Genomic DNA, 26,787 nt, shown 5'->3' with positions numbered 1-26,787 from the left:
ACAGGGTGGGTCCCTAATAGACCACTGTCGAATGAATGAATAAAACCTTTTTAATAGCCTCTCATTTAGGCTACTGGCCCAAGGTTGCACAGCTGATTGAAGATTCAAACTCACGACATTCTGGCTTTGAAGCCCAAGGTCTGACTACCGCGCTGACTCTTCCTCTCCCTCAAAACTCAAGCCAGAATACCAAGTGGTCTGCTGTTGAGTTTAAGTAGCTGCAAGTCTATTTGCGGAGGGCCACGAGCCGCAAGGAATCCCGCGCCGGGCTTATTGGCTTCATTCCCAGGGGAGGGGTGCACCCGTCACGTGTACCCAGCTGGGCCAGCCCTTGCCGCACCCCGGGACTGGAATGCGGCCCCGCCCCCACTCCCCAGCCAGCAAAACCACGCTCTCCCCGAGGACTGACGTCAATGAAGGGAGCACCTCCGGGCGCGGCGTGAGGGCAGCCGAGGGCGGGGAGAGAGAGCCCCAGGACACGCCCCTCGCTGCCGCTGCGTCGCTGATTGGACCGGGGGCTTCTTCGCACTGGAGTTTCGAGGCCAGCGGAGGGAAGGGGGAGGAGTAGGGCCACGCCTCTCATCCCTCTATCTCCACTGATTGGCTCGCGGAGTCTTCGCGTTCGATTTTGGAAGGCTCGCCGGGAGCTCACACCAAGGCTCGGCTCAGGATTGGCTGTTCTGGAACTAGGGAGCGCTTTCTCCGGGGAGCCGCGGCTGTGACCGAGGTGGCCCGCCTTGGGCGGCCAGGTACGTAGGTCGGCAGCCTGCCTCGCGCTGCGGTGGAAGTGGGTGGGCGCGCCGTCAGAGCAAGGGTGCAGGAGGGACCCGAAACCCCAGGTCCACTTAGGGCGCGTCGTTGTGCGAAGCTGCCACGTCTGAGCCCCGGGGGCCGACCCGCGCAGGGAATGTCGCCATGTGACCTCGGCCAGGACACCCCCTCCCAAGCTCTCATCCTGTTCATGAACGCCGCCTGGTCCTTGTGAGCACCGTCGCGGCAGGAAGCCCAGAGCTGCGCCCACCCCTTCGAAGGGGAAGGGGTTAGAGTGGGCGCATTTTAACTTGCGATTTGAGGTCTGTCGTTGCTGCCCTTCAGCGTGGTGAGTAATCGTTCTAACCCCCCGTGGGGCCGTGGAGGGCCGAGGTCACAGAGGCTAGCTTGGGAGACCCGACTTTGGATCCTTGTGCCTTTCAAACCCACAGAATCAGATAGCAGGCTCTAAGAGGTTTCAAAGCCTCCTGAGTCCTTCCTCCCTCGGAAGACCTCGTCAGCCATCTGGCAGGAACAAAAATAGCAGTGGTGGAGAGCGTGGGCTTTGGGCTCAGACTCACGTTCGCATCCCAGGCTCTTCACCTACCACCTGTGTGACTTTGGGAAGTTACTTAACCTTTCTGAGCTCAGCTTTCTCATCTGTAAAATGGGTGTAATAACAATGACTCCTCGTAGGAGTTTTGTGAGAATTAAAAATGTTACTCCTCAGGAAGTGCTGTTCTGCACTTGACAGAGAGCAAGCTGCCTCAATGGCAGCTGTGATTTAAAAGTCCACGGATGAATCCATCTCCCTTTACCCTCTTCTCTCAAGACTAAAGGCTCTTTGAGGGAGTTTTATGAGGATGGTGAGGATGCAAATGGCAATGATTCTATAATCCCCTGGTGGTTAAACAGCCTTTCCTTTACATCATTCATTCATGATGATGTGATGTATGGGATGGAAATTTTTTTTTTCCTGTCTTTTTGCCATTTCTTGGGCCGCTCCCGTGGCATATGGAGGTTCCCAGGCTAGGGGTCTGATCGGAGCTGTAGGGGCGCCAGCCTATGCCACAGCCACAGCAACACAGGATCCAAGACGAGTCTGCAACCTACACCACAGCTCATGGATCCCCAACCCACCGAGCAAGGCCAGGGATCGAACCTGCAACCTCATGGTTCCTAGTCGGATTTGTTAACCACTGAGCCACCACGGAACTCCCGGGATGCAAACTTTTGCATACTTTATCTCCCTGGCCCCTTAAAGGTTATTTATTCTCACCATTTTGATGAGGAGCAAACTGCGGCAGGGGAAGTGGAGGCCTGCCACACTCACCCCAGTTATCAGTGGCACAGCCAGAATTCAAGGTTCTTGAACTCTTGAAAAGAATTATTCCTAGATCTAGAGGGAGTTTACTTCCAGGTCATATCTGAGAATCGATCTGGGAGAAGGACCTGTTTCCTTTCGTCACCTCCTGGGACACAGATTTGGAGGCCAGTGTGTGTCCTATATGTGTACCTTGCTGAACTAGGCCCAGTGGGGGGCCCCCACACGGCCATTTGGACTGGGCCTCTTGCTTGAAGGAGCCACTGATTTTGGCTGCTGTCCAGGGGCATGTTTGTGCCGGGAAGCAGGCCAAGGCCACAAGTGTTGGTTTAGGCCTTGGGCCAGAGCCTCCAGTTCTTTTTCTAAGAGGCCCTTGGCCTCCGGTTACAGATTATTTCTGTCACCAGCGTTATCTGAAGGGGGTGAGCTGAGTAAGGGCCCACTTGCCACCCAGGTCACCCAAGTGTGTTGTGCCTGTTGTAGTCCCCTGCACCTCCCAGGGACACCATGAGAACAGGTATCTGAACTGAGATGCATAACTTAAAAGAACGCTCAGCTGAGCACCATATTTATATACTGCAAATCTAGTGCAGGATGAGTCACATTTTAAATGTATTTCTTTGTTAGAAGCTCTATAGTTCATTTATTACTGTTTCAAAACGAGTTGAACTTCATTCTCAACATTTGATATTTCCTTTGGGAATTCATCTGCAAGCCAGTTCAGGTCAAATTGAAGTATTTTGCAATTAGTCTTTACTCATTTGCTCACAGACCCATGCTTATCTTTTATGTCAGCTCTGAAATGAAAGATCCATTTATAATCTTTTAATAGCTTCATGGTTTCATTTTCCCACTTAAAAAAGTACCATTGTTCAAGAATACACTGACTTCCCTAGATTCAGGTCTCATCCAGGAAATTAGTGGGGCGGTAACACCCTGAATGAGACAGGAAATCTGTTAATAAAAGGGTTCTGATTCAGTTTTCTCCCAGTTTACTCTCTAATCCTATGTCAAATCCACTGACTCTTCCTCCGAGCCTCGCTCTGCTGTCTGAATTCCAGGGTGGGAAGCAGAACCAAGAGTGAGGGGCTTCAAAATCCAGAGATGCCAGGTCCCTCCCACCCCCCGGTTCATGGAGGATGTGACTGAGGCTGCAGGCTCAGACTCTCCCCGATGGTTCCTTGTTGGTGCATTTGTAACTCACTGTAACTGTAACTTGTTACAGTTGGAGGCAGGAGGCTGCTGGGACCACCTGGGAAGGCAGGCTCTGAGCCATTTCCTCCCTGAGGCAGCGCTGCTGTTTGATCCCATTGCTCTCTTCTCTGAAGGGAGGGTAAGATTGCCTGAGTGTAAGAGAAGGACTGTCCGCCTTCTCCTACCACCCAGATCTGCTTGGAGTCTGTCCCAGGCTTGACCGTAGCCAGCCTAGGATGCAGCAGAGCAGTGGCTTCTCTCTTCTACCAGACCCTAACCCAACTGCCCACAGCAGCACAACAGTGAGGGTCTCCAGGGAAGACTGATGAGGGCACAAAAGGGGAGCTGCTGGGTGGGGAGTTCCTTGGCCCCTAAATCAGCCAGACCTGTCCACACATGTGGCACCTAGGCCCTGGCAGGCAAGCAAACCCATCTCTGCTTCTGTATGGACCTAGCTTCGTCATGGAATCATTGACTCCCACCATGAGCACACGCCCTCGGAGGCCATAAGCATCAACTTGTTCTTTCAGAAGTTAAGAGGGCAACAGGCTCACAGAGGCCACGTAAAGTGCCCAGGGCCTCTCAGCTGGTGAGTGGCCGAACTAGGGCTCAGAACTGACTCATAAGCCATGTTCTGTACATTAGGCGGGGTTGCAGTTCCAGATTTCTTCTGCGGAAGCTGGGGATCTTCCTCTTCAGAGTGCCACAGGTTCGAGGCTTCATGGCTGGGCCAGCCCGTCACCCAGTAAACAGCTCTGACACTAGGGGAAAGATTAAAATAAATTCCACCACCTCACTCCTGCCTGTGCGTAGGACTTTGTTCTTCCTCTTTCTTCCTTCTTTCCTTCCTCCTTCCCTCCCTCCCTCTTTCTTTCTCTTTCCTTTTTTTGTTCTTCTTCCCTAACCAGTGGTGACTTTCCTGCTTTATGAATTAGTCGAGAATCATGAAACAGTCCTCACAGAAATGATGGGAAGAAATGTGCTTTGAGCTGCCTGGCTGTGGGGGCAACTGCGTGGTTTAAAATCTTAGGCTGCGGCCACTTAGACCAGGCTCTGGCCTTGCCTGGACCATGGGTACTCATATCTCAGCTTCCCTTGGTGCCTCTGTGAACTGGGATAAGGATGATAGTGCCTGATTCCTGGAGTTCCCCTCATGGCTCAGTGGTAATGAACCCAACAACTATCCATGAGGATGCGGGTTTGATCCCTAGCATCGCTTAGTAGGTTGAGGATCTGGCATTGCTGTGGCTGTGGTGTAGGCTGGCAGCTGTAGCTCTGATTTGACCCCTAGCCTGGAAACTTCTATATGCTGCTGATATGGCCCTAAAAAGCAGAAAAAAAAAAAAAAAAAAAAAAAGTGCCTGATTCCTAAGAACTGTTTTTTCTTGTTTTAATTTTTTTTGTTTTTTTTTTGTTTTTTTTTTGTTGTTGTTGTTGTTTTTATTTTGTTTTATTTGTTTTTTTTTTTTTTTTTGCTATTTTAGGGCCTCACTCACAGCATATGGAAGTTCCCAGCTAGGGGTCGAATTGGAGGTGTAGCCACCAGCCTACGTCACGGCCACAGCTATGCCGGATCTGAGTCATGTCTGTGACCTACACCACAGCTCACAGTAGTGCCAGATCCTTAACCTACTGAGTGAGGCCAGGGATTGAACCCAAATCCTCATAGATCTTAGTTGGGTTCATTAACTGCTGAGCCACAAAAGGAACTCCTTTTTTTTTTTAATGGCTGTACCCAAGGCATATGGAAGTTCCTGGGCCAGGGATTGAATCCGAGCTGCAGCTGCAAACTATGCTGTAGTTGCAGCAATGCTGGATCCTTTAAATCACTGCACCAGCCTAGGAATAAAGGCAACCCGAGCTGCTGCAGTCAGATTCTTAACCCACTGTGCCACAGCGGGAACTCCCCTAAGAACTGTTTTGAGGGTGAAGTGATACCATGCCTATTGCTGATACAGAATAGACACCTCATAGTTTTTATTTCTCTTTGTCAGCCTGAAAGTGTTACTTGGTGCAGGTTGTTTTCTGGTCACAGTATATTCATATCATCCACCTCTGGGGGTTTAATTTACCATACATATTAGCTCTTAACTGCATTCCCTGGATTCCCATAATTGTGCCTGAGGAGAGGCATACTTTAAAATTCCCATTTTTGGAGTTCCCATTGTGGTTCAGCAGAAATGAACCCAGCTAGTATCCATGAGAATGCAGGTTTGATCCCTAGCCATGTTCAGTGGGTTAAGGATCCAGCGTTGCTGTGGCTGTGGTGTAAGCTGGCGGCTCCAGCTCCAATTCAGCCCCTAGCCTGAGAACTTCCCTATGCTGCACCTGTGGCCCTAAAAAAAAAATAAATAAATAAATAATAAAATCCCCATTTTCCAGATAAAAAGCACAATTTTTATGAAGTTAATTTGTCTGAAAGTCTCCTGGAGGTTTGTTTTATTTATTTTATGTATTTTATTTTGCTTTTTAGGCTAGGGGTTGAATTGGAGCTACAGCTACAGCCACAACAATGCGGGATCCTTAACCCACTGAGCAAGGCCAGGGATCAAACCCATGTCCTCATGGGTAAAGGTTCGTTATGGCTGAGCCACACCGGGAACTCCAAGTTAAATACATTTTAACTTTGACTTTTCCATCTCTTTAGGTTGGTCACTGGTTGACCTATCTCTGTAGCTAGTTGTGGAACAGGTCTGACTTAGCAACCAGGCCTTCCCCGTTAGGCCCAGGGCTGTGAAGGGTGGAGCGAGCACAGGCAGCTGGCTCAGGCCAGCCTGCTTGGAGGAAAAGGAGCGTCCATATCACACTCCTGTGTGCCCATGTCCCCTGACCCAAGTGTAAAGTCAAGGAGACCACAAAGAGGGGTGTTGGCATTTATTTAGCTCTCATTGGGTACCTGAAACCATACTAGACCCATTTAATCCTTACAACGAGCCTGAGAAGTGGTCATCAGCTGCATTTTATTTCTTAAATTTTTTTGTCTTTTTAGGGCTGCACCTGTGGAATATGGAGGTTCCCAGGCTACGGGTCCAATTGGAGCTGTAGCTGCTGGCCTACGCCACAGCCACGGCAATGTGGGATCCAAGCCACGTCTGCAACCTACACCACAGCTCACGACAACGCCAGATCCTTAACCCACTAAGCAAGGGCAGGGATCGAACACACAACCTCATCGGGCAACACCAGATCCTTAACCCACTAAGCAAGGGCAGGGATCGAACACACAACCTCATCGTTCCTGGTCGGGTTCGTTAACCACTGCGCCACAATGGGAACTCCTCACAGTGATTGTTAAGTCAAGACTTACTCCACTTTGGCTCCTGGAGAATAGAAACGCCGGAAGCCCTTGCATTAGCCAGGGCCCCTGGATTTGGGATGGGTCTGCCAAGCTGCTGACATTCTTCCACGCTCCTTCCTCAGAGCACCCAGGATGGGCACCCCCGCCTCTGTGGTGAGTGAGCCGCCCCCCTGGCAGGCCCCGACAGAGGCCCGGGGCCGCAAGCAGGCCTCAGCCAACATCTTCCAGGATGCTGAACTGCTGCAGATCCAGGGCCTGTTTCAGCGCAGCGGGGATCAGCTGGCAGAGGAACGGGCACAGATCATCTGGGAGTGCGCAGGGGACCAGCGCGTGGCGGAGGCCTTGAAGAGGCTGCGCAGGAAGAGGCCTCCTCGGCAGAAGCCCCTGGACCACTCGCTGCACCACTGCAGCCGGCTCAGGTAGGCCCTTGTGGCTGGAGGGCTGAGGTGGGGAGAGCACTAGTGATGCCCGCTCCACTTCCTGGCTGGGTGGCCTGGAGCCACTAACCTGGCCTCGCCATGAAGTCCCTCCCACTGGGGTTGTTATAAGGTCTACAGAGCGCCTCCCGCATGGTTGGCACTTAAAAGATGGCTCTTAATACTGGAGTCACCCTATGACCCTATGAACTCCGTAGGAAGGGGTGCCTGGGTCCTTTCAGTGCCACTGGGGTTCTCTACCAGGTGGGAAGGACTACTATTTGAAAGGGAAAAAAATCCTATTTACTTTTGTTGAACAGGTAACGAAGAAGTTGGAGAAATGGTGAGGGTCACACCCCTGAGCTAGTCCAACTCTGAAAGCTTTGCCTTGTCATACAGCTCTTGGAGGCAGAGACAGACGAGACCAGAGCCCTGGTCTCATTTGGCCCTGAGCTGTATTTTTTTGTTTTTGGTTTTTTGTTTTTGTCTTTTTGCATTTCTTGGGCCACTCTCATGGCATATGGAGGTTCCCAGGCTAAGGATCTAATTGGAGCTGTAGCTGCCGGCCTACACTACAGCCATAGCAACGTGGGATCCGAACCACGTCTGCAACGTACACCACAGCTCACGGCAGCGCTGGATCCTTAATCCACTGAGCAAGGCCAGGGATCGAACCTGCAACCTCATCGTTCCTAGTCAGATTCGTTAACCACTGAGCCACCACAGGAACTCCTGAACTGTGTTTTAATAGTTCGCCATGACCAGAATCTCTCCAGTTCTGATTCTATCCTTCCTATTGGCTTAACACATGCTTGTTCCCTACAGAATCCCAGAGCCCCACGCTCCACTGGCCAACCCTCAGAGCAGTGCCACGGAGACGGCTTCCAGCGAGCAGTATCTGAACTCTCGGAGGACCAGTGCCAGGATCCGCCGGAACTGGGGGAAGCCGGGTCCCACAGGCTACCTCCATCAGATCAGACACTGAGCCGGGGAAGGGGCTGGAGACAGCTCTATCTTCCCCAGGATTCACAGGGACTTTTGCCAAAGGGCCTGAAGAGGTGAAGAATTCTTGGAAGAGAGTTGAGGCAGACAGCCCCACTCAAGTAAATGCAACCCTGTGGCCACTGGTCTGCTTGAGTCAGAACAGGACTGGAGGCTTCCACTGAGCTGCTAGGTGGGACCCATTCCTCACCAGACTGAGGAAGAACGGTGACAGTTGCTGCCTCAGCCCTTCCCAGTTTAACACTATACCTGGGCTGCATGATATTCCCCTGGGAGTCAAGTGACAGACAGCATCTCAACACTCCTGCTACTAACCCTCCTGCTACTACAGCACCCCATGGTCCAGCAGCCTGTCCCACACCCCTTAAAATGTGGTTGAAGTGGCAAAATAAAACCATTTGCATCAAGAGCTATGTGAGTCTGTCACAGGAGAAAATCCTGAAATGGATATTTTGGAGCTGGGGGTGAGGCACTGGGCTCATTGCAGAGACAGGCTGTTCCCAGGAAGGAGCCTCTTTTTTCAGAGGCTGTCAGCTTGGAAGGCGACATGGAAGCCTTTCTGCAGGCAGTCCTGGTCTGAGGAGAGGAGAGAGGGCTCTTGACCCCTAGCCAGCTTTAGGAGGGGGAGGCTATTACAGTCAGCCCTGCATAGTGGGCAGTGGGTCTCGGGGCTGGATGAGTCTGTAGTCAGTGTAGTGAGTGCCAGCTCCTCAGCTGGCTTCATCCCTGAGCACCCACTGTCCTGGGGTAGCTTAACAGGTGTACCAGTCGTTCTCAAGCCTCTTGCATTAGTGAGGTTTTCTAGAGCCTGAAAACCCTGAGGGTGAGGAGTTTTGACTACTATTCTGGTCTTGGCTCAAAAGAAGCCTACTATGTGCTTATTAGTATTCAGCTCCCCTCCGCACTCAACCTATCTGCTTGATTACTCACCACTGAAAGAAGCCAGGGTTCAAAGCGCTCCGGAGTGCGCAGTGATGCGCACACAGGGCAGGGCTGCCCTCTCGTGGCCAAGAAGAGATGCCAGTCCACATTCCTTATCACAAACCTGTGGGGCTAGAGGATTTTGGACTTTGGACTTTTTCGGCTTTCAGAAAGTAGTCAGTGCAAATACTGTATAATCTCTATTGGGGAACCATCTCAAAACAAAACACGACTATTTCTGCAACAAATATTCACGGTCAGAGGGCTACATGATGAATACAAATAGCTTCACAGCAGTGCAGGTTCCGCTCGTGTTGGTGTCACATGAGATTAGGGAACCTGTACCTTCCTCTACTAGAGGTAAAGAGACTCAGGGGCCATAGCTCAGCAATTCCATGCAACACAGGGTTCTTTGTCCTTAAGACTGCATTCGACCTCGTCTTCCCTCCACCAAAGAAAACTTGACAAAAAAGGTCAGAATTGGACTTGTTATTCATACATCTGCATTGATTTAAATACATTACATACAATTTCTACAGTGCATTAGAAGAACAATACAGAGGCGGCAGCACTCTCACAGCCCAGCCTCTACTCCCTGACACTGGGGACAGAGCTTATGGCAGGCAGAGGGCCAGGCCATTCCACGAGTGCCACCTGGAAGCCTGCTCTGGTTCTCTGGGCCCTGGCTCTCCCAAAGTCCACATTCAAGGCAACCTGAGTACAGGCTTCAAGGAGAGTGGAGATGGGCCAGGAAAGGATGCCCCACACTCTTTCACCTGCCAGGACTGGAACCAGCTCCCTCTTATGTTGGACCCAGTTTCCTTCTCGTCTCAGAGCTGGTCTGAATGAGGGCAACGTGCAGATCTGCCTGGAGGGGGAAGCAACAGGGCTCTTAACACGGCTCAGGCTCTCTCGGGACAGCCAGGTGGGGCGCTTTACCAACACGTTTGCACACAGATGTCGGTGGAGAGTTAAACACACGGGTTCCCTTCAGCCTCTGGGAGCCCTGCTGTTCCTGTCTTCTCGCAAGCATGGTCCCCAAGGCCAGAGTTCGGGTCGGCTCAAAAGGATTGTCAGGGCTGGGCCTCCATCTACAGGGCATTCGCATCTGGCTTCCAGAGGCTCTTCTCATCAGCTGGGTGGAAGCCCAGGATAAGCGGGCTCCTGGGGCCAGCGTGGAAGGCAACCAGCCTGGCCCAGCTGACACGAGGGCTGCACATCTCTGCTCTGCTTCCTGCACGGCGGGAGCTGGCAAGCGGAGGGCACGCAGCCGTAGTCCTCGCTCCCTTTCTTTGGTTGTTTTTCAAACTGTCAAGATAGTTTCTTTCCAAGGCTGACTGACCAACCCCAGGGCTCCGGCAGCTTGAAATGTCCAGTAGCACCGGGGGGCCCCTTAACCACAGGGCACCTTCTTTACTCCCCGCTGAGGCCATTCTTTGCTTTGGTGTAGAAAGGACTCGGACAGCTGGCAAAGGGGGACAGCTGAGGGGAAAGAGACAGGGAAGCAAGAAGATGCACACTGGGCTGGGCTGGCCCTGGGGGCCAGTGTGAAGGCCTCCCTCCTTTGGACCCCACCTTGCTCAAGAAGCCATGGAAAAACTGGCCTGGAATAAGAAGTCAGGGAGCAAAGGGACACTTCCAATTAGGAGGCAGAGTACAAGTCTTGTTACCTCCACCAAGCAGCAGTGGTAGCATAAAAAGAAGTCCAAGGACCTAGTATCCTTGCCTCTTAGGAGCTGAGCCCCACCCCAGAACTCTCACCAAGAGCCACTCCAGACCCCAGAATGGAACCTCTAAGTCACAAGAGCAGAGAAAAAAAATATCTAAAGTAACAGGAAGAAATCAGTGGACTGGGCGAGTCTATCACTTTTGGCTAGGACCAAGGGTTCAGGAAGCAAGGCTGGGATAAGTTCACCCACAGACCATTACAGCTCCCAACATACCCTTAGGTGGAATGGATCACTTCTGCAGGCTAGGGGGTCAGCTTCCTCCCCCCTGCTTTTGCCTGAGTGACAAGCAAGCTGCAGGCCTGGACTAGAGAAGTAGGGTCCCTAGCAGGGCAGGGAGCAAAGGCCATCTACACAATCCCTTTAACACTGCTGGGAGCTCTAGAGCCAGTCTCCCCGCGGGGAGAACTGTGGTTGGAGTCCGCATATCGCACTGGTGAGAGAAGGGGAAGAAGCCCCGGCAGGAACCTACAGGGCAGGGAGTTCCCATCGTGGCACAGCAGAAATGAATCTGACTAGGAACCATGAGGTTGCAGGTTCGACCCCTAGCCTTAGTGGGTTAAGGATCTGGCGTTGCAGTGAGCTGTGGTATAGGTCGCAGATGCAGCTGGGATGTGATGTGGCTGTGGCCGGCAGCTGTAGCTCCAATTTGACCTCTAGCCTGGAAACGTCCATATGCCTCAGGTGAGGCCCTAAAAAGACCAAAAAAAAGAAAGGAAAAGAAACCCACAGGGCTGTGTGCCTTCTGTCTGTCCCAGTGCTGCCAGCAAGTCACCCAGCTGCCTTGGTCCTGGGGAGTAAGGAACCACGAGGCACCTGAATGTCTGGGTCCATGCAAATATAGGTCTCGATCAGCGGTTTCTGACGTGAGAGGGTCTGAAAAACTGCCTGGGTTTTGCTACTGGTATTTATATTTGTTTTTTGTTTTTTTTTGTTTTTTTTTTTTCCTTCTGATGCAGAATATAATGAGGAATAGCAACAGAGCAGGGTGTCAGGGAGGGAGGGAGTTTCCCAGCCTGCCCCCCAGGGATGCTGGAAGGGAGATGCTCCTTCTGGGCATGTGGACTACACGCCCTGAGTGCCAGCCCGTCCCAGCACTCAGAAGGGCCCAACAGCACACACTGTCCCACTGATTGTGCTTCTCCCTGTGCTTGGGAAAGCTCTGAGGAGGGTGGCAAGCAGACAGGGAGGGCTCTGAAGGGCACTGCTCTCCATAAGCTTCTCTGGCTTTTCCTGCAACCCGCTCCCCAGGCTTCCTCCTGGCCCAAGTCTCAGACAATATGCCTTCATTTGCCTCTGAGGCTACCACCACGAAAAGAAGGGCTTCCGACTCTGAAAGCTCTGCGTGTAGGACTCGCTAGCAGACCGCTGGTGGGAACGGGCCGTCTCGACAATCACAGGTGGCATCTGGACGAGGTGCAGGGGACTCTTGTTGTCTTTCAGAGCCTGGCTCAGATTTAGGATCTGCAGTGGGAAAAATAAGATCAGTGAGGCAAGGCCTAGGCATTCTGGTCTGCCTCCGAAGGAGATGTGCAGGTAGAGTGCTCACATAAATCAATACAAAAATAAACAATAAGGAGTTCCCATCATGACGCAGTGGTTAAGGAATCCGCCTAGGAAGCGTGAGGTTGCAGGTTCGATCCCTGCCCTTGCTCAGTGAGTCAAGGATTCAGTGTTGCTGTGGCTCTGGCGTAGGCCGGTGGCTACAGCTCTGGTTAGACCCCTAGCCTGGGAACCTCCATATGCCACGGGAGTGGCCCTTGAAAAGACAAAAAGACAAAAAAACAAAACAAAAAAAACCCCAATATACTAATGGAAAGTTGTGCCAATAGGCTATTTCCAAAAATAAGAATGTCAGTGGACAATATAGAGAAAATGGAAACTTCTCCATTTGTTTGAAAAATACAAATGAAAACAAATACCTCCTCTTTTTTGCCCTTCTAGGTAATAAAGATACAGAAGACGACAATGACTCAGAGTTGGGGAGTGGATGAGGAGCTGGATCATGGGAGTTTTCAGAAAGGCAAGTGAACCATAAAGGCTTAAAAGTGAACAGGCCTCTGACTCAGCAACTCTGTTTTTAAAGACTAAGGAAACAATCACTGAGGTGCACAAAACACTTAGTTTCAATCAATACAGTGCAGTATTTTTTATAACAGTGAAAATGACATAAACGCCCAAGAGTATGGGATCAGTTAATAATTTAAGGGATTAGAAACAAGCAGTTAAAAAATGTATTCCGTGGTTCCTGTTGTGGTGCAGGGGAAACGAATCTGACTAGAATCCATGAGGATGCAGGTTCGATCCCTGGCCTCACTCACTGGGTTAAGGATCTGGCATTGCCATGAGCTGTGGTGTAGGTCGCAGAAGTGGCTCAAATCTGGCGTTGCTGTGGCTGTGGCATAGGCCAGTGGCTACAGCTCTGATTAGACCCCTAGCTTGGGAACTTTCATATATAACGCAAGTTTGGCCCTAAAAAGCGCGCGCGTGCGCGCGCGCACACACACACACACACACACACACACACACACACACACAAAGCCATTTCAGTTGAATTCTCCTTCTCATGCTGTCTTTTCATCATTTTAAATAAAATTTTTACTCTGGGAGTTCCCAGTGCAGCAGGATTAGTGGTGTCTCTGGAGCACTGGAATGCAAGTTCGAGCCCTGGCCCAGCACAGTGGGTTAGGGATCCAGCACTGCCACAGCTGTGGCATGGGTCACAAGTGTGGCTCGAATCTGATTGCTGGCCCAGGAACTCCATAAGCTGTGGGGTGGCCAAAACAGGAAATTATTCTTTGTACGTTGGAATAATTTTACAATGGAAAAGTTACAAAGATGGTACAGTTCCTATATACCATTTGCCCAAGGTCTCCTAATTTTATCATTTTATATAACCATGATACATTTACCCAAACTAGGAAATCAACATTGGAATGTTGGTATTAACCACACTCCTGACTTAGCTTCCAGTACTGTTTTTCTCCTGTTCCAGGACACCACAGTGCATTTAGCTCTTACCAATTACTGTCTGTATTTTACAGATTATTTCAGATATGTGTCAGAGGAACACATTTTCTTCCTCTTGTCAAAATCAGAATCACCATCATTTATCTTCTCTGGGAGGACAGTACAAAAGCTGAAGTAGTCCTGGGACAGCCTTCTTTAAACCACTGGATGTTGAAGATTTTTCACAGCCAGGCCAGGGACACACGGGAAGGGAAGCTAGTTGGCACCCCCAAATCACACAATACACAGCCCTCAAGCCACAAATATCCTTGGCCTACAAATGCTGCCCCTAAAGAGGCAGAGATTCACCTGGAACAGAGGTTTCAGAAATCAGAAGAAGATCCTACTGGTAATTAACTCCTTTTTTACTTAATTGTATTTCTCAGTACCCTACACTGCTTCTAAGAGCCTTGAGTACAAGACCAGGGCAGAAAACTAAAAGGAGGTTCAAATGGAATTAGGGTGGACTGTGCAGGAAACCATCCAACTCACGAGACAGGATTTTACACCTGCCCTGGCTGGGCCTCCCTGTGCTCCCCTTTAGTTCTTCGGGTTAGAAGTCATCTCTTGAGCATGCTTAAGTCTTTATGGTAAAATGTCAAACTCTCTACAACTTACTTTCAAAATACTTAGCCAAAAACTAACAAACAAAATCTATCTATCTACAGAGAGAATACAGATATATCTAAAGAGAGAAATTTGGAATTCTCATAGTGGCTCAGAGGAAACGAATCTGACTAGGAACCGTGAGGTTGCGAGTTTGATCCCTGGCCTCGCTCGGTGGGTTAAGGGTCCAGCATTGCCATGAGCTGTGGTGTAGGTCGAAGACATGGCTCAGATCTGGTTGATCTGTGGCTGTGGCTGTGTTGAAGGCCAGTGGCTACAGCTGATTCAACCCCTAGCCTGGGCACCTCCATATGCCACAGATGTGGCCCTAAAAAGGGAAAAAATTAAAACAAATTTTTTTTAAACAGAGAAATTATATAGTGAGATAGATAATATTCAGGTAGATAATATATGGAGATATGAGATAAAGCTAATTAAATGCAACAATTGGTGTGTCTAATAATTGGTCTCTTTCAACTTTATTGACATTAGAAATGTTTCATTTATAGCAGGCACATAATGCTAAAATATAAATACTGTCTTTGAAAATGTTACCTAAAGAAGCTTTCCCTCAGACCTTGCATTCTTTTTTTTTTGTTTTGTTTTGTTTTATTTTTTGGGCCGCTCCCGCGGCATATGGAGGGTCCAGGCTAGGGGTCAAATCGGAGCTGTAGCTGCCAGCCAACACCACAGCCACAGCAACGTGGGATCTGAGCCAAGTCTGCAATCTACACTACAGCTCACGGCAATGCTGGTTCCTTACCCCACTGAGCAAGGCCAGGGATCGAACCTGCAACCTCATGGTTCCTAGTCGGATTCGTTAACCACTGAGCCACGACGGGAACTCCAGACCTTGCATTCTTTACATAACTCCTAGTTAGAAGCTTTTATGCTGAACAACCACTTCCATCACCCAACTCCATCTTTCTGGGGGCTCCTCATTCTTCCCCTTTGGCTGTAAGCCACTGTACGGCCCACTCTGCGATTATGGCTCAGGCAGGTAGAAGGCTGTGACTTCCTTCTGCTTACACGCTAGGAGGAAGAGCTGGACACTCACGGCACCTTATGGTTTTAGTAACAGGCACTCTAGGTTGTAAGATGCCACAGGCCCTCAAAGGACATTAGATGGATGGAATTCCCCTTATGGCACAGTGGTAACAAACCCGACTAGTATCCATGAAGATGTGGGTTCAATCCCTGGCCTCATGCAGTGGGTCAAGGATCTGGGGTTGCCGTGAGATGTGGTATAGGTTGCAGACAGGGCTTGGTGTTGCTGTGGCTGTGGTGCAGGACAGCAGCTATGCTCTGATTCGACCTCCTAGCCTGGGAACCTCTATATACCACAGGTACAGCCCTAAAAAAAAAAAAAAAAGACAAGGAGCACAAGATGGAAAGAAAGCTAAAATTGCACTCTCTCAACCACACACAACCCCCATCCCACCTTTTGCCGCTCTAGATAAGGGCCCTAGCTAAATATAACGAGAGGAAGTTTCTATGCTGTTGGCAAGGGACTGGAGTTGGGAAGGGATTAGAGAAGACACTACAACAGGGACAGAGGTACAGCCTACATAAACTTGAGAAGTTTATTCCTTTATGCTGAGTCCCCGTGATGCCAGAGTACATCATGTAGCTTTTAAGGTTTCTAAAAATTCTGCCAGCCTAGCTGGGCCCTTACATTATTTGGGAAATGTAGGAAGACCACATTAGTGGTATTCTGGCAACTAAAATAACTGCAGCTCTTTAAAACCTCTGTCTGTCCCATTTCTAGGGAAAACAGGCTCAGTAAGCTCAAGAGCTGCCCTTACCAGAAGCTTTTCACTAGATGGTAGAAAGAAGTAACTGTTTCATTACGACCAAGAAAGCCTTCTTGTCGTTTAAAGATGTGAGAAGCTGTGTACAGAATTATAATAAAAGAGCTAACCCACATTGAGTACTTCAACACACCAGCACTACTCCAACTTCAATCATTTATCTGATGATAACCCTTTGAGGTGCTGTTATTAATCCCATGTGACAGACGGAGAATCTAAAAAGAGGGCAGATTAAGTAACTCATCCAGGACCTCATAGCTAGTAAGTGGCAGAACCAGGATTCAAACCAGGCATTCTGACCAGTTTGTGCTCTAACCGCTAGCCATCCTAGCTGTCCCTCTCTCTCTCTTTTTTTTTTCAGGGCTGCACCCACGGCACATGGATGTTCCCAGGCTAGGGGTCAAATAGGAGCTGTAGCAGCTGGCCACAGCCACAGCCACAGCAATGCCAGATCCGAGCCACATCTTCAACCTACACCACAGCTCACAGAAATGCTGGATCCTTAACCCACTGATCAAGACCAGGGATCAAACCTGCATCATCATGGATATTAGATTCGTTTCTGCTGAGCCATGACAGGAACTCCATCATCCTAGCTCTCTTAAGAATATGTCAAAATACTTGTGGCTGCCTGATGGGAGGGGGAGGGAGTGGGAGGGATCGGGAGCTTGGGCTTATCAGACACAACTTAGAATAGATTTACAAGGAGATCCTGCTGAATAGCATTGAGAACTTTGTCTAGATACTCATGTTGCAACAGAAGAAAGGGTGGGGGAAAAAATGTAATTGTAATGTATACATGTAAGGATAACCTGACCCCCTTGCTGTACAGTGGGAAAATTTAAAAAATTATTAAAAAAAAAAGAATATGTCAAAATAAAAACAAAAAACAAACAAAAAAAGAATATGTCAAACTAATAAGCAGAATGTCAGTGTCCTACAGAGTCTTAAGACAATTTTTCAAGTTATTCATTAGTATGCTTTGCAAGATCAACAATGCCCTGGGGTTTCCTTGGCTCTCTTTGAAGGTGAAATGGAAAAAGAAGTAATAATATGACTTATAACTGTAATGACAAAAATTGTAACCTTGGCCATCGTCTGAGTGCTTACCATGAGCCAGGCATTGTTTTTCCTGAACACCTGATATACAATGTCTCATGTAAACTTTTGGCCAACTCTGCAAAGTATTATTACTGTCCTATTTTATAAACGCGGAAGCAGAGGCTCTTGCCCAAGGTCATGGTGCTAGGAAGTGGTGAAGCAGAAGTCTGACTCCAGAGCCTAGCTCTTAACCACCAAGGCATACAGCCTGCCTTGAGCAATTTGAGGACAGAGTCCACCAGAGAAACCTAGCAAGGAACTGGCACAGAGCTAAGCACATAGTAAGTGGTTCACCAAGCACCAGATACCGTGGAAGAGGTGGGAGCTTTGGGACGGCTACCTTTCCTCCCCCAGGTGTTAAGGCAGAGTCACAAATATATACGGTATAGACGGCAATGGGTGTACAACACAAGCTCTACGCATTTACCCAACATGAGCATATAACCCTCTCAGAGAGAGCCCAGGGATGGGACTATCCGAGGCTTACCTGCCCCCGCATGACGGCAATCTGCTTATGGAACTGGCCCCTATCGAAACCGGGATCTTTCTGCAAAAGAAAGGCAGGAGCGGAAACCTGCATGAGTTTTCCAGAACCAGCTTTCCTCCTCCAATTAGAAACTTCCTAGTAAAGAAAACCTTCATGAGGCTTAGAAGGCTTAGTGAGGTTAACTGCCACCCCAGAACTCCCTGTTTCAGAGATGGGGAAATAGAGAACAAGTAAATATCTTGACCTCAGTCTCATCATTAATGCTAAAGAACCCCAGGCACGCTCCGTTTGAAAATGAGCTCTGCAGGTCCACTGCAGCCATAGTCCCACGATACACATCAGTGGGATGCAGCACAGATGCCAATTTTTTTCAAACCAATCCAAGCTAGGTCTTGCTGTCCACAGGGGGGAATAATGTTCTTCGCTGGCTAACACAAGCCAGAAGGGTGTTTCCATTTTCTCTGGGCTTGTATCAGGACCAATTAGAAAAACCACTGGAATTCTTTCTTTCATACGGTTATAAGGCTGAGGTTCCCAGGGCTAACCTTGAAGAGTTCATATAGGTCCTCCTCCAAGTCCTTGACGAAATTAGGGTCCGATATCTTTGGAAGAATCAGATCTTTGATCTCCTGAGAGAATGGGACTTTTGCCTGGGGCAACCAGGCCCAGTAAAAAGGATCTGAAAAGAGGGAAAGTCAAAAGCAAAGCTGGTGTTTAAAAAGTCCCTGCCCATCTATTTCCTCCCCCTGTCAGAGCAATGGCAAAGCAGGGCACTCCTCTTATTTGAGACACAACAGAAAAGAAGTTATAAGGGCTGTTAACCCTTGAGGTTACACAGTAAGTGGTGAAACTAAAATTCAAACCCAAGTCTGCCTAATCCCTGAGCCTATGCTCTTTTTCTAGACATTCTATGACTTTCCACTAGAAAGCAATTACATGCCACTGAAACATTGAGGTGCTCTTTCTAAAAAGACAAACAAGTACTGCAAAGGGGCTAGTGACCCCTACATGTACCTCTCCCTTTCCCAAAGTGTCTCAGTTATAATGGGGCAGGGGCTGGCTTTCAGGATATCGACAACAAAGATAAAACACTGACAGCAGCTTACATTTAGAAACGTAGGTAGGAGTTCCCGTCATGGCTTAGCAGAAACGAACCCGACCAGTATCTATGAGGACTCGGGTTCGATCCCTGGTTTCGCTCAGTGAATTAAGGATCTGGTGTTGCCGAGAGCTGTAGTGTAGGTCACAGAAGTGGCTTGGATCCCGAGTTGCTGTGGCCGTGGCACAGGTCAGCAAGTGCAACTCTGATTCGACCCCTAGCCTGGGAACTTCCACATGTTGGGGGTACGGTCTTAAAAAGACAAAAAGAAAAGAAACAAAAAGAATAAATTACAGTAAGGCAGTCCTCAGAAGGAATAAAAATGCAAAGCAGAGATGCAAAAACTCAACCCTATGCTTCTAATGGGAATAACATAAGGTGAAAATTTTCAAAGTATCTTACATTATGGATGCGTCAGTCACTGTGCTCAAGCGCATGAACTGCAGTATTTCATTAATTCTTAGAACAATCCTGTGATAGACATCTTTTTATATCCATTGCACAGATAAAACAGACCAAGCAAGAAAAGAGCCACAGACCACAGTGGTCTTGAGACTTACATGCCCTCCAGGAGTCAGGATGCTTCAGGGGGAAAGCCAGCCCATTGTCTATGGCAGCCACCTTGATAACAGGCTCCTTCACCACCACCCAGTCTGTGTCCTGAAGAGCAAGGAGAGACTAAATATTTATAGAGCCCCATTTGCCTCAGGCCCTTTAAAGTAGTAGCAAAGCATCCCATCTCCACCTCCTCAGGCACCAATCCTGACTCACCCTCTGAACTGGCTTCCATAGTGTTACCTGGACTTAAGACATTTATGGCCCCTTTGATTTGGCTTATTTGAGATTCTCAGAGTCCCTTTCTTATCTTGGAAAAGGTGCATTTCCCCAAGAGTTGCCACAGTTCTTGGTAAGATGGGAAATGACAATAATACAAGATAACTCTAAGCCATTCCTCCTAGGGAAAGGCAGTGAGAATTCTGAGAAGATAAAAAGAAGAAAGGAAACTCAATGATCAGTCAGCCAAGGTCCTTTCCTGTGGACCTTGACTTAGATGCCACTTCGCTGGTGGTGACCACATTTTCCAGTAAGATAACAGAACCTTGCAAGATAACAGCTGGCTCTTGCACAAGGGAGTCTGTTTCCCTGCTTTAGTGACACAGTAAAAGGAACAGGACGCAGAGTTCCCTAGTGGCTCAGCAGGTTAAGGATATGGTGTTGTCTCTGCTGTGGCTCAGGTTTGATCCCTGACCCAGAAACTTCCGCATGCCAAGAGTGTGGCCAAAAAAGGGAAAGGATGAGAGCTGAATACAAAGAGAGCAGAGTGGGCTGCCCATGTCAGACATTCCCTGTCTATTTGGCTCCATGCTCGGGTTAACTAGTGCCACCCAGGAACAGGGAGTGTGGGTCCAGGACACCTGCATCAGACTCTGCTGGGATACCTTATTAAAAGTGTGAAATCCTCAGTTTTACCCCATACCTAATGGACAAAAGGCTTGTAGAATCTACTTTTTTTTTTTTTTGCTTTTTAGGGTCTCACCTGTGGCATATGGAGGTTCCCAGGCTAGGGGCAGAACTGGAGCTGCAGCTGCCAGCCTACACAACAGCCACAGCCATGCCAGATCTGAGCTGTGTCTGTGACCTACACCACAGCTCACAAAGACACTGGATCCTTAACTCAATAAGCGAGGCCAGGGATTGAACTTGCATCTTCATGGATACTAGTTGGGTTTGTAACCCGCTGAGCCATGATGGGTACTCCCTGTGCAGTTTTTAATTAAGCTCTTCAGGTGATTCTGATGTACAGAATTTGAGAACCACTATTAGAAAAGGAAGTAAAATACTATGAGGATGTGTTAGGTAACCTTATTATGGTAAACATTTTGCAGTATACACACATACAATCATCACCTTGTACATCTTAAATCTGTACAAGGTTATATGTCAGTTATATCTCAATAAAGCCAAGGGGGGGAAAAAAAAAAACAAACACTGTAAGGAATAAAAACCAATCTTACTCTTCTCCAGGTAGCCTTCCTGCTCTTTCTTTTTTTTTTTTTGTCTTTTTGTCTTTTCTAGGGCTGCACCCATGGCATATGGAGGTTCCCAGTCTAGGGGTCTAATTAGAGCTGTAGCAGCTGCCAGCCTACACCAGAGCCACAGCAATGTGGGATCCGAGCTGCATCTGTGACCTACACCACAGCTCACGGCAACGCCGGATCCTTAACCCACTGAGCGAGGCCAGGGACTGAACCTGCAACCTGGTGGTTCCTAGTTGGATTCGTTAACCACTGAGCCATAATGGGAACTCCCCTGATTTTTAAAAAATCAGATTGAAAAGGGATGGGGAAGTGTGGTGCAGTATAAAAGCAATGAGAGGGTGGTGTTCCCTAGCGGCCTAGCAATTAAGGATTTGGCACTGTCACTGCTGTCTTAGGTTACTGCTGTGGCTTGGGTGTGACCCCAGCCTAGGAACATCCACATGTCTTGAAAATGTCCAAAAAGAAAAAGGAAAAAAAAAAAGAAAGAAAGAAAAAAAAAGAAATCACTGGGCCAAATAAAATCACACTGGTTCACTGATGCACTATTTCTCAGACCTTTACTGCCCGACTATGCAATGTGAATCTCTCAGTGACAAGAATGGATATATATATATATCCATATATCCACATATATATATATGTGACTGGGTCACCTTGCCGTACAGTAAAAAATTGACAGAACACTGTAAACCAGCTATAACGGAAAAAAATAAAAATCATTAAAAAAATCTCTAAAAAAGGCACAAAGTATGTAAAATGTTCCAAACTTACTTGAACTTTTCTTTCTATCCCTATTAACATCATTTAACAGGATATTCCTTAAAAAACAGATCGAGAAAAGCTCTACCAAATATTAACCTATCAATTTATTCTGTGTGTCTTTTTAGTGCTGCATCCACACATGGAAGTTCCTGGGCTAGGGGGTGAATCAAAGCTGCAGCTACCTATACCACAGACAGAGCAACGCCAGATCCAAGGCTTATCTGCAACCTACACCTCAGCTCATGGCAACACCAGATCCTTAACCCAGGGCCAGGGGTCGAACCCAAGTCCCCATGGATATTACTTGGGTTCATTACTACTGAGCCACAACGGAAACTCCCTAACCTGTCAATTTTAAAGACATGTGCTATCCTGATTCCTCTGAACTGATGTGATCTAAATATTAGACTATTACATGCTTCCATGTTACGTATATACCCCACTTCATCCTCTCCTTCAATATATAAATCAACCACTTACCCGAGAGCTAGAACTATCCATTGGACAGTCATATTTAATCAGCCAGTTGTCATTGCCTCGATCTGTGAACAGAACAGAAATATGAAGTTAGTAGAAAAAACTGGGGTGATTTCCACTTTTAGTAATGATGAGCTAGGTATTTTGGACACTTGGGGACTAATCACTCAACTAAGATCAACTACAAAAAAATGGATAAAATATTTTTAACTCTCTTAAAGGCATTTGAGATTTTATAAGACCCTTAAGAGTTAATGTAACATGATCTGAGAGAGAAAGAAAACCCAGAGAGGGAGTCCAACATTTGTGGCTTCTTTTTTCTTGCAGCACCTGCTGATATGGGATGAGATGGCTGCACGACTGAGAGGTAGAACAGTGTTCTAATAGCCCTGTGGAGCTAGGGAGGCAAAACTGTAGTCTGGTGACCAATAAAGGGGAGAAAACCTTGGTACACCTTCCATGCTTGGGTTGAAACCTGAAGGGCTACACCTAAGAAGTGAGCAGAAATTCCCTTCAATACCTGAAATCAACATGATCCTGGGTTGCTGATGAATCTAGCTGCTTGCAGAAGCAAACATTTTTTCCTAGACAGAGTTATACCAACCTCATAGGCCTCTAAATATTTCTATAAGTTCTGACGTAAAATATCTGACAATCAAAAATAACGAGGTATACAAGGAGACAAGATGACACAAATAAAAAGAAGGAGTTCCCAATGTGGCTCAGCGGAAATGAATCTGATTAGTAACCATGAGGATGCAGGTTTGATCCCTGGCCTTGCTCAGTGGGTTGAGGATCTAGCATTGCCATGAGCTGTAGTGTAGGTCGCAGACGCAGTTCAGGTCCCGAGCTGCTGTGGTCGTGGCATAGGCAGGCATCTACAGCTCTGATTTGACCCCTAACCTGGGAACCTCCATATGCCACAGGTACAGCCCTGCCCTAAAAAAGAAAAAAAAAAAACAAAGAAAACCATAGAAAATTAAAACGACCTTACAGGGGCTTTGAATTAAGTTGAAAGAGACACTTAAATGTTCAAGACAAAATCCTTAACATGTTTAAGAAGACAAAAGACAAGATTAATAATATCAGCAAACAGAAATCTAAAAAAAAAGAACTGAATAGAAATTCATGAACTAAAAAATACAGTTACGAAAATTAAGAACTCAAAACAGGAGTTCCTGGAGTGGTGCAGTGGGTTAAAGATCCAGCATTGTTTCTGCAGTGGCATGGATTCGATCCCCAGCCCACTGCAGTTGGTTAAGGATCTGGTGTTGCTGCAGCTGTGGTGTAGGTTGCAGCCACAGCTCAGATTTGATCTCTGGCCTGGTAACATCCATATGCCTCTGGTATGGCCAAAAAAGAAAAAAAAAAAAAAAAAAAAAGAACTCATTACATAAGTTTAATAGTGGCTTGGAGCTCCAGAAGGAACAAAGAGAAAAATAAGCAGGATATTTAGTATCTCCTTTATAGCTGAGAATTTTCCAAAAGTGACAAAAGATATCAAATTATAGATTCAAAGAACCCTCTAAAAACAAAGGAAAATATACCTAGGTATATCATAGTAAAAATGTTGAAAACCAGAGTTCCCATCATGGCTCAGTGGAAACGAATCTGACTAGCATCCATGAGGATGCAGGTTCGATACCTGGCCTCACCCAGTGGGTCAAGGATCCGGCGTTGCTGTGACCTGTGGTGTAGGTTGCAGATGCAGCTTGGATCTGGCGTTGCTGTGGCTGTGGCGTAGGCCAGTGGCTAAGGTCCAATTCAACCCCTAGCCTGGGAACCTCTATATGCTGCAGGTGCAACCCTAAAAAGACAAAAAAAAAAATTGAAAATCAAACACAGAGTAAATCTCAAAAAAAGCTAGAAAAAAAGACTAGCCTTCAAAAAGGCAACAATAATATAGACAACTTATTTATCCACAGAAACCATAGGAGCAAGAAGACATTGAAATGTTTTTTTAATATTGCTGAGAGAAAATAACTGCCAACCCCACATTCTCTACCCAACAAAAATATCCTTCAATACAAAGATGAAATAGAGACATTTTCTGACAAAAACAGAAAATTCATCACCAGCAGACTAATACCTCAAAATAATAAAAGTCATATATGAATACCCAGAGCAAACATCAATGGTGAAAGCTCTTTCTCTAAGATCTAGAATGATGCAAAAATTTCCACTTTCACTATTTCTTTTCTTTTTTTTTTTTTTTCCTTGACTATGCCTTTGGCATGCATAAGTTCCAGGACAAGGGATCAAACCCGTGCCACAGCAGTGACAATGCTGGATCCCTAACCCACTAAGCCATCAGGGAATTCCATTTTCACTATTTCTATACAACACAGTATTGAAAGACCAGATAAATTATGCAAGAAAAAGAAATAAAAGGTATCCAAATTAGAAAGGAAAAAGTAAAATTATCTCTGTTCATAGATGATATAATCTTATATGTAGGAAACCTTAAAGATTTCACAAATAACCATTAGAACTAATAAATAAACTCAGCAAAAGTATCAGGATACCAAGTTAACCACAAAGGAGTTCTCGTTGTGGTTCAGCAGGTTAAGAACCCAACTCAGATACATGAAGATACAGATTCAATCCATGGCCTCACTCAGTGGGTTAAAGATTTGGCATTGCCACAAGCTGTGGCATATGTCACAGATGTGGCTTGGACCCAGTATTGCTGTGGATGTGGCATAGGCCAGCAGCTGCAGCTCCAATTAGACCCCTAGCCTGGGAAATTCCAAATGCCAAAGGTGCGGCCCTAAAAAGAAAAAAAAAAGTCAACCATAAAGATCAGTTCCTTTTCTATTCAATAACAATGAACAATCCAAAACAGAAATTAAGAAACAATTCTATTTACTACAATATCAAAAAGAATAAAATACTTAGGAATTAATTTACCAAGGAGGTCAAAGACTTATATAATGAACGCTATAAAATATTGCTGAAATAAATTTAAAAAGACACAAATAAATGGAAAGACACCACATGTTCATCGATTAAGATATCAATACTACTTTGAAGTGGAGCAATTTAGAGATTTACTGCAATTCTATCAAAATCCCAATGTTTTTTGCAGAAATAGAAAAGCCCATCCCAAAATTTATACAGAATCTCAAGGGACCCCAAACAGCCAAAATGATCCAGAAGAAGAACAAAGTTGAAAGATTCCTGTTTCATCCAAAACTTTTGAATTTACTACAAAACTTACTACAAAGTTATAGTACCCAAAATAGTGTGGTACTAGCATTAAGATAGACCAATGGATTAGAATAAAGAATCTAGAACTAAATCTTTGCATATATGATGAAAGAATTTTTTAAAAGGGCAGGAAGACTATTCAATAGGGAAAACACAGTTTTTTAACAAACGATGCTGGGAAAGCTGGTTCTATACATACAAAATAATTAAGTTGAGACCTTATTTAACGCCATATACAAAAATTAACTTGAAATGGACCCATGACCTAAATCGAAGACCTAAAACTATAAAATTCAGAGAATAAAACTTAGGGCAAAAGCTTCAAGACATTGGATTTAGCAATGATTTCTTAGATATAACATGAAAGGCATAGATAACAAAATTAAAAAAGACTTCATGAAAAACTTTAAATCAACTGCATCAAAAGACACTATCAACAGAATAAAAAGGCAACTCAAACCAGTGAGGCCTAATCAAACTGACAAGCTTTTGCACAGCAAAGGAAACCATTAAAAAAAAAAAAAAAAAGACAACTTACAGAGAAAATAGTTTCAAACGATGCAACCGACAAGGGCTTAATATCTAAAATACACAAACAACTTATACAACTCAACAGTAAAAAATGTCAACAACCTAATGGAAAAATGGGCAAAAGACCTGAATAGACATTTCTCCAAAGATATACAGATGGCCAACAAACACATGAAAAAATGCTCAACATCACTGATTATTAGAGAAATGCAAATCAAAACTACTATGAAGTACCACTTCACACCAGTCAGAATGGCCATCTAATGATAAATCTACAAATAACAAATGCTAGATAGAGTGTGGAGAAAAGGGAACCCTCCTACACTGTTGGTGGGAATGTAAATTAGTACAACCACTATGAAAAGCAGTATGGAGGTAACTGAGAAAACTAAAGATAGAACTACCACATGACCCAGCAATCCCACTCGGCATATATTCGGACAAAACTTTCCTTGAAAAAGACACATACACCTGTATGTTCATTGCAGCTCTAGTCACAATAGCCAAGACATGGAAACAACCCAAATGTCCATCGACAGATGACTGGATTAGGAAGATGCAGTATATATACACAATGGAATACTACTCAGCCATAAAAAGAAACGAAATAATGCCATTTGTGGCAACATGGATAGAACTAGAGACTCTCATACTAAGTGAAGTAAGTCAGAAAGAGATAGACAAATACCATATGATATCACTTATATCTGGAATCTAATATACAGCACAAATGAACCTTTCCACAGAAAAGAAAATCATGGACTTGGAGAACAGACTTGTGGTTGCCAAGAGGGAGAGGGAGGGAGTGGGATGGATTGGGAATTTGGGTTTAACAGATGCAAACTACTGCCTCTGGAATGGATAAGCAATGAGATCCTGCTGTATAGCACTGGGAACTATATCTAGTCACTTACGATGGAGCATGATAATGTGAGAAAAAGAATGTATATATTTATGTGTGACTGGGTCACCTTGCTGTATAGTAGATAACTGACAGTAAACCAGCTATGATGGAAAAATAAA

General features: G+C 46.4%; 2 protein-coding genes across 11 annotated transcripts in view; one reads left to right on the top strand and one right to left on the bottom strand.

Annotated features, from left to right (window-relative positions):
* The first annotated feature begins 644 nt into the window (after window positions 1-644).
* On the top strand, window positions 645-8,393 carry AVPI1 (AVP induced 1). 2 transcript variants are annotated; one of them, XM_001929060.6, is made up of 3 exons: window positions 645-749; window positions 6,689-6,985; window positions 7,808-8,393. In XM_001929060.6, the coding sequence occupies exons 2-3, from the start codon at window positions 6,699-6,701 to the stop codon at window positions 7,965-7,967; spliced, it is 447 nt and encodes a 148-aa protein (XP_001929095.1). In that variant the 5' UTR covers window positions 645-749; window positions 6,689-6,698; the 3' UTR covers window positions 7,968-8,393. The 2 variants fall into 2 exon arrangements, with proteins under 2 accessions (XP_001929095.1, XP_001929094.1); XM_001929059.5 differs by having other exon boundaries at window positions 645-1,099.
* A 986-nt stretch (window positions 8,394-9,379) lies between these two features.
* PI4K2A (phosphatidylinositol 4-kinase type 2 alpha) overlaps window positions 9,380-26,787 on the bottom strand; it is a 35,215-nt gene continuing 17,807 nt past the window's right edge. The window contains exons 5-9 of one of the 9 annotated variants that reach the window (XM_001929034.7): window positions 22,027-22,088; window positions 19,306-19,405; window positions 18,192-18,325; window positions 17,647-17,706; window positions 9,380-12,096 (exon numbers count right to left, since the gene is read on the bottom strand). In XM_001929034.7, the coding sequence (XP_001929069.1) occupies window positions 11,935-12,096; window positions 17,647-17,706; window positions 18,192-18,325; window positions 19,306-19,405; window positions 22,027-22,088 (518 nt within the window). In that variant the 3' untranslated portion in view covers window positions 9,380-11,934. Of the gene's footprint in view, window positions 14,409-14,833; window positions 15,038-15,278; window positions 17,707-18,191; window positions 18,326-19,305; window positions 19,406-22,026; window positions 22,089-26,787 lie in introns of those variants that run through there. The other 8 variants (XR_014826723.1, XR_014826725.1, XR_014826726.1 and 5 more) reach the window with 8 other exon arrangements.

The sequence above is a fragment of the Sus scrofa genome, chromosome 14 (genome assembly GCF_054392235.1).
Source record: "Sus scrofa isolate SSC_HxYL_T2T_F1_AM1 chromosome 14, Sscrofa_HxYL_maternal_Yorkshire_Landrace_v2.0, whole genome shotgun sequence".
NCBI lineage: Eukaryota > Metazoa > Chordata > Mammalia > Artiodactyla > Suidae > Sus > Sus scrofa.
The sequence above is the reverse complement of the archived record's forward strand: the minus strand, read 5'-3'. Positions and strand labels throughout refer to the sequence as shown.

What these genes read in the sequence shown, in the direction of transcription:
- AVPI1 (XM_001929060.6), top strand. Translation starts at nt 6,699, where the DNA reads ATGGGCACCCCCGCCTCTGTGGTGAGTGAGCCGCCCCCCTGGCAGGCC. An exon ending in CACCACTGCAGCCGGCTCAG is followed by an intron (nt 6,986 to 7,807) that starts GTAGGCCCTTGT and finishes TGTTCCCTACAG; the next exon opens with AATCCCAGAGCCCCACGCTC.